This window comes from Hermetia illucens, chromosome 6 (genome assembly GCF_905115235.1).
Source record: "Hermetia illucens chromosome 6, iHerIll2.2.curated.20191125, whole genome shotgun sequence".
NCBI lineage: Eukaryota > Metazoa > Arthropoda > Insecta > Diptera > Stratiomyidae > Hermetia > Hermetia illucens.
The window spans coordinates 16583229-16590149 of record NC_051854.1 but is presented as its reverse complement, the minus strand read 5'-3'; the positions used below and the strand labels follow the sequence as shown (position 1 = coordinate 16590149).

General features: G+C 44.7%; 1 protein-coding gene across 1 annotated transcript; it reads left to right on the top strand.

Moving 5' to 3' along the window:
* The first annotated feature begins 72 nt into the window (after positions 1 to 72).
* On the top strand, positions 73 to 2564 carry LOC119658635 (oligopeptidase A). The gene is made up of 2 exons (XM_038066160.1): positions 73 to 370; positions 424 to 2564. Exons 1-2 carry the CDS (start codon positions 276 to 278, stop codon positions 2489 to 2491), a joined length of 2163 nt encoding a protein of 720 aa, XP_037922088.1. The 5' UTR covers positions 73 to 275; the 3' UTR covers positions 2492 to 2564.
* Positions 2565 to 6921: the final 4357 nt, after the last annotated feature.

Genomic DNA, 6921 nt, shown 5'->3' with positions numbered 1-6921 from the left:
TCTGATTGGGATCAGCTGATGTATTCCGATAGGAGATATTTTTTGTTATTATGTTCAAAACGAGTTTTTGGCCTTTCTAGGGTTTCAATTGAGTTCCTTATTATGGTGTGATGAAATCGACAGGCATTTTATTTCAGATAAAAGAAGAATTGTTGTAGAAAATCAGCTTCAAGATAAAAGCTTTATACCGCCGCGACGGCAACCCAGGTAAGAAGAAGGTCCATCATATGTTTTGGTGAAGTTTCGCCGGTCGTTCAGATGTCAGATATTTCATCATGATTTCGGCTGTTTTGCGACATCAATTCCTCCCCAGACTCCTTAGTGTGTCGAGGATCTCCACCACTCGCAGGAACAATGGTTTCATAGTATTGTAAGTCATTGCCCACCACATTTGTCAGTGTCTCTCACCCTCCACTTTCCCAGGGTTCCAGAAATAGGCGAGAATGGCGATGGATCCAGTAACCTCTCAAAGCCGGACGGTTTGCCAGAATTCACCCATATAACCGTGGAAAAGTGCTTAGCCGCGATAGGGACAGAAGCTAGGTCCGTCGAGAAACTGGTGGAGGAAACCGAACAACTTGTGCAATCCAAGGACCAGCTCAATGTCTACGCCGACATCCTGGATCCATTCGAACATGCGATCAAGGATCTGGAAACGACATGGGGTGTCGCAAAGGCACTCTACCTAGGAAGCAGCACGTTGATGCCTACCACGTACTATTTGAACATCCACGAACGAGCGCAGAGAGCACGAGCGGCTCGATTCAACAGCAAACCCATATTCGACTGCTTGTCCACCGCAGACCCAAAGTCTGTCGAAGCTGGATCTCCAGAAGGCAAACAACTAGTCAAGAAATACCTGCTAGAAGGACGACTGAATGGCATCACTCTGCAGCCAGACGAAAGGTTAAACCTAACGCAAACCTTAACCGAACTGAACAAAGAGAAGTCAACATACCGCAGCAAAGTGGAAACCGCAATAAAACAATTCTCGCACGTCATCAAGGACTACAGTCTGGTTCGAGCCTTCCCACCCACCCTACTCGAGGCAATCGCAGTCAACGACGAAGAACCGACCAAAGGCCCCTGGAAAGTCACTCTTCAACCAGATATCGTCAAGGGAGTCCTAGAGTACTGTCCAGATCGAGTTGAACGATGGAACGTGTGGCAAGCAGACGTCCGCAAGGCATCCAGCCATACAGAAAAATCCTTGGCCACTAGCACGCACCTCGAAAACATTCGCTCACTTCGCAAACGTCAAGCAAACTTGCTAGGATTCCCGGATTTCGCAACAATGTCCATGGAGACTAAAATGGCCAAAGACGTCCCATATGTCCGAGAAATACTCAACAGTCTGCTGAGCTATGCATTCCCGGCGCAGGTTCAGGAAGTGGAAACCTTACAAAAGTTCGCAGACGAGAGTAACTTCGGCCACAAACTGGAGCTTTGTGACATCCTTTATTGGAAGCGTAAACACCTCAATGCCGTTTATAATTACGACGAGGAACGGATTAGAGAGTACTTCCCACTTCCACGGGTCATTACAGGTATCTTTCATCTTCTGGAAAAGTTGTTCCACGTGACAATTGTTGAGAGGGAGAATGTGGAGGCGTGGCACCCGTCTGTGAAATACTACGACGTATTCAACGAAGGGAACCAATCCGAACTGCTTGGAGGCTTCTACTTAGATTGCTACTCTCAAAAGGGACGCCGGGGTAAAGAAGGGTGGATGGTTGCAATCCGGAACCGTAGCGATGTTACACAAACCAAACCTCTCTGCTCACTCGTTTTCAATTTCCCCACTCCCGTCTACGGAAAGCCATCGTTGCTGTCCATTGACGACATGGGCACGATATTCCGGAACTTTGGTAAGTGCATGCAGCACATCCTCACCCAAGTCAGGTACAGCGATTTGGCTGGTCTATCAAACATCGAATGGGATGCCGCAGAAGTGTGCGGCAAAGTCATGGAATTTTTCTTGAAAGATCCAAATGTCCTCGTAAACTTGTCCGGTCACTACAGCACGGAAGAAGAAATCCCTGCCGAGCTGCTGGACAGCATAAAGATCTACCAAAACTACATGGCTGGCTACGATCTCTGCAAAGAGCTATACATTGCAAATCTCGACCTTGAGCTGCACTCATCCAACGACTTCTGGCAGGATATCGTGCGGAAACTATGGCCCAACTATATCAACTTCGAATTGGACAAAAAAGACTCGCATCCGTGCTCTATGGTGAATATTTTTGCTGGTGAGTGGGGGGCCGCTTACTTCAGCCATATTATGTCGAAAATCGTGGCGGCCGATGTGTACAGCACATTCGTAGAAAATGGCCGAACAGATGTCGGGCAGCGTTTGAAGAGTACGTTCTTTGCGTATGGCGGATCTGTTGGCACGGCGGAGATATTCAGGCGATTTAGAGGACGAGACTTATCGCCAGATGCACTTATTGGAACTTTGCAATTGAATCGTGTAAATGAGAGAAGTTAGTTTTTTTTGTATGGACAAGCGATTAGGATATGTGAATAGAGAAAAAGTTGGAAAATAAATTGTTTTTTTTCCTCCATGGCAAGCTTATAACCCCGAGTCAATGAAGATCCCTTACTAATTCTTTTGTACTTTACAGGACACTCCGAGGCCATTGACTGGCTTCGTATAAGGCAGAATTAGACTCCCAAAATACAGTAATGAAAGCGATAAATGCCGGACGATTTCCAATGCAAGTTACGATTTCACTTTAAGAGCTCTGCAATGATTGAAAATCCAGAATCAAACCATACCTGGAGAATGTCCCTGGGGAGTACCAAGAAATTTCACAACTGGACAATGAGAATGAGTCTGGCACTGACCTCACTTTTATAGGACGAAAGATAACAAATGGACCTTGCTGGAGATATAGACGCAAGTTTTTTTTACTTTTTTCCGTTTTTTTTTTTTTAAATATTTAAAATGAGGCTAGGGCAGAATCGGGCCGCTATTTCTCTCTAGTACATGTGTGTGTGTATGATGGGAGAAGCTACAGCTTCTGAGCACTCAGGCCGTGTTAGCCCATTGTGCTCGCCACCTCCGTCTAGCGGAATATTCCGGATTCGTTAACGTATTGCAGGATTTCCGTTAGTGGATGTGATGTTACCCGTCGCAATTGGAAAACATCGGCACTAAAAATCTGGTGCCTGATGCGTCCATAGGCCTGTCCATTCTCATAGGAAATGCTCCGTGGATTCCACTTCCTCATTATAGGAGGGACACGTATCATCTTGAGTAATTCCTATTCTGAACATATGACCAGCTAGTGAATTATGGCCTGTCAGAATGCTCAAAATACACCTGCAAGTCCTGCTTTTCGACGGGATAAACTTTGCGGTACGCATGTTCGGTTCTGGCAGGAAAAGTTTGGTGTGTCGAGCAGCACTTAGGCTCTGCCATCTGTCATTCTGGGAAGCTTGTTCCCAGTTTTTGAAAGCAGACTTAGCCAATGCTATTGATAGTCCAATTGCAGGCTCCGGCAGAGGGGAGATTGACCCCTCTTTCGCTAAAGCATCCGAGATTCTATTTCCCTCTACGCCACAATGACCAGTTACCCAGAGTAGTTCCACAGTATTGAATCTAGAGATAGCGTTCAAACGGTTTCTGCGTTACTGGACGATTTTCGAGGTGAACAAAGGACTTCTTAATGCCCTCAATGCAGCTTGGCTGTCACTGCAGATTGCGATGTACCTGGCCTTCAACCGCTCGTCAATCACCCAGTTTGCTGCCCTTAGGATCGTATAAACTTCGGCTTGAAAAACCATTGCATATTGTCCCAAAGGAAAAGCTCACTTCTCGTTTTTATTCGAGAGGTAGACTCACGGCTCCAGAACTCTCTTCTGTTTTTGAGCCATCGGTGTAGAAGACTTCCGTATATCCCGCCAGGAATTCCTCTGGGTCTTCCCAGTCCTCTCTACGCTTCAGGGTAACTTCATATCTTCTATCAAACAAATGTATGGGGACACGAGAATCGGAAAGCGTTGTAAGAAGTGGATTCAGTCCTCACAGTAACTCTTCCAATGCTCTGTGCCCCCACATCCGTTGTTTCCCAATAGATCTAATCCAATTAGTCTATGAGCATACCGACTGCGAAATCTGGATGTATCTCTTCCAATTATTATTTAAATCGGGCAAATGACTCTATATGGTCTTCTCCGACGAATTGTAATAAAAATATTTTAACTGAAACTGGTTAAAAACTACCATTCTGAGTTGACTTTCACCAGTCACAATGGCAGAGGCGTAACTCAAACATAGATACAGGCGAATATTGAACTTGCAACTACGCCCCATACGTAGTAATCCAGGAGATTAAGATCTAGGGAGCTAGGTGGCCATGTTGGTCATGTAAATTTTCGGCCCTCCAATCGTGTGTCGCCATCGCTTTCTGTGAAGGAGCAGAGTCTTGCTCAAAGATGTGTGGGCTGTCACCGTGCACACTATCAATCTAAGGTTTCACTACTGTCTCTAGAACCTCGACAAATGCTGAAGAATTCACTCGGAAGTCCTTGAGTAAAGAAGTGTGTTGGCGTGGCATGTCTTTGTTGCTCACAACACCCAAATCCATAACAGCGGCTGATGTGCATGATAACCGGAACTTCTGTAGGATTGCCATTTCTGCGGGGGTCTTTTAGCCTTGGGCAATATTTCTATTCGTCAGAAAGAACCCATAACATTTCAGGCGCTTCAGCGTATTTAATTTTCTTTAGAAGGTGTTTTGATTGGATAACTCGCTGTTCTCGTGTTTGCTCCAACATAAACTGTCTTCTGTGGATAGGAAATTTCGCCTTTTTGGTCTTGTAGGTTCGCTGTGGTAGACTGTTATTTTGAGGGTTTCTGAAATAGTTATGCGCATCCTCCCTGCATTGCTGGGTGCCTTGTTGATTATGTGCCCGTCTGGACCTTGCAATGAAGGCGGTGCAAACGCACTGGTTGTAGTCTCTCGGTGGTTCCATTCGGCCTGTTTGCATAGTCTAATCTCATTCTCAGTTAAAGTATTATTTCTTTTGGCTTCATAAAATATTTATTCCGAGGCTCGTTGTTGGGGAGCTAGCTTCTTTAGAGGAGGAGTCGTATCTCTATGTAATTGGCGGTTTTGACCTCGTAGACGGTTTTATATGTACAAGTTTCGTCTACACAGTTTATTGTCTATGTTGGACGATATAATTTCCCGTCTCCGTCGCTAGTACTGATTATTTTATGAAGCAAATATTGATATTTGGGGAACAACACGGATATTTGATTAATAAAGTAATCAGTACTAGCGACGGAGCCGGTGTTACGTTTTAATTTCCTTTTCCTATTTGAGTTTATCATCCACTTCTATCTGCGGACTTGGTCATGTCAGGGTTCATTCAATTGGGTGTGTGTGTTCCGCCGTCATGTAGCCTCACAAGACGACTCGAAAATAAAGGCTTGGAATTCCCAACTGACTAGTAATTGTTTATTCACAGGGATTTATACAATAATATTTCTTACTACCCTTCTTTTGTTGTCCGATTTGGGACCTTCTTTTTTCGCTCGGTTTGTATTATATCATCCTGGGGGGACGATCGTTTGCCACTTGAATGTTGTGTTGAGGATTGATCGATTCATTCCCTGGTTCTGTACACTAAGCTACAAATCTTCGCTATCGCTCGCTTTGCAATCTTACTCTATAGCCTGAGTGTTGCGGCAAAGACAAGACAATCAACACCAGGGTGTATGGCCAATATACTTGCTAATGGTCAAGGCATGGATGGAATGTGGTCTGTCTTGAGTACCTTAGGATTATCTTTTTGTTTTAGCGACCCCGGCCTCTGTTGAAGCTAATGCAAATACTGTTGACTCTTGACTAATTTCCACCTCTTTATAAGAGTTTTACTCGTCTAACTGGGATCACTTCGCAACTAAAAAAAATTGTCTTCTGTGAGAAAATGCCCAGAAGTTAAAGCTGAAGCATCTTTTGAATCACAAGCAAGCCTCTATTTGTGCCAACAGTGTGTTAAATTCTTCAACAATTAAGAGTTGCTGCCCAATCGTTTTGTAGAGATGGCTCTTCATCGCTTTCACACTGGCTTCCCAGAGCCCGCCAAAGTGGGGGTTCTGGAAGGTATGAATTTCCACTCTAGGCCATCATTAGCTAATTCGGCACCGCTAGTCTGTTGTGCTTCTCTGTATTTCTTTTGCAACTGATTGTTGGCACCCAAAAAATTGCTACCACAATCGCTATAGACTCTTTAGCACTTCCCCCGTCGAGAAATGAACCTCGCAACTGCTCCAATGCACGATGGTGTGGATAAGTCTGTCACGCCACTAGTCCATCGCAACATCTTCGTCTCCATTACCGCAAAACGCCGTTCATTGTCTTTTATAGTTGATCAACACTCAGAACCATAGAGGGCGACTAGATGGACGACATAGCGGTAAATTTTAGATTTGAGACTTTAGTTGATACGTCGATCACAAAGAACACGAGTTGTGGAACGCCACTTCATCCAGGTTGCGTTAATGCGTGAAGCAATTTCATAACGCAGTTCTCCATTGGCTGATAGTGCTGACCCGAGATATTTAAATCGCTCAGTTCTGGGAAGATCACCACCGCTGACAGTGATTGTTTCATCGGGATCGGTCATCAAAAATTCAGTTTTGTTTAGATTCAATCTGAGACCGTGTTGCATGAGGCGATCATTCAATTTTTGGACAATTGCTCGAGATCATTTTTACTATCAGATGCTAGGAAAACATCATCTGCATAAAGCAGTGTGTAGGGCGCTGGGCATTGGATATCCTGTGTGACGGTGTCCACAACAAGAACAAAGAGGAGTGACGAGAGGATGTTTCCTTGGTGAACATCAACAGAGACACGAATCGGTTTTGATATACTTGCGCACTTCCAAGTTTCCAAGGTTTCG

Coding starts and splice junctions, on each gene's coding strand:
- LOC119658635 (XM_038066160.1), top strand. CDS start 276: ATGATTTCGGCTGTTTTGCGACATCAATTCCTCCCCAGACTCCTTAGT. Junction 371..423: donor AACAATGGTTTCATAGTATT/GTAAGTCATTGC, acceptor CCACTTTCCCAG/GGTTCCAGAAATAGGCGAGA.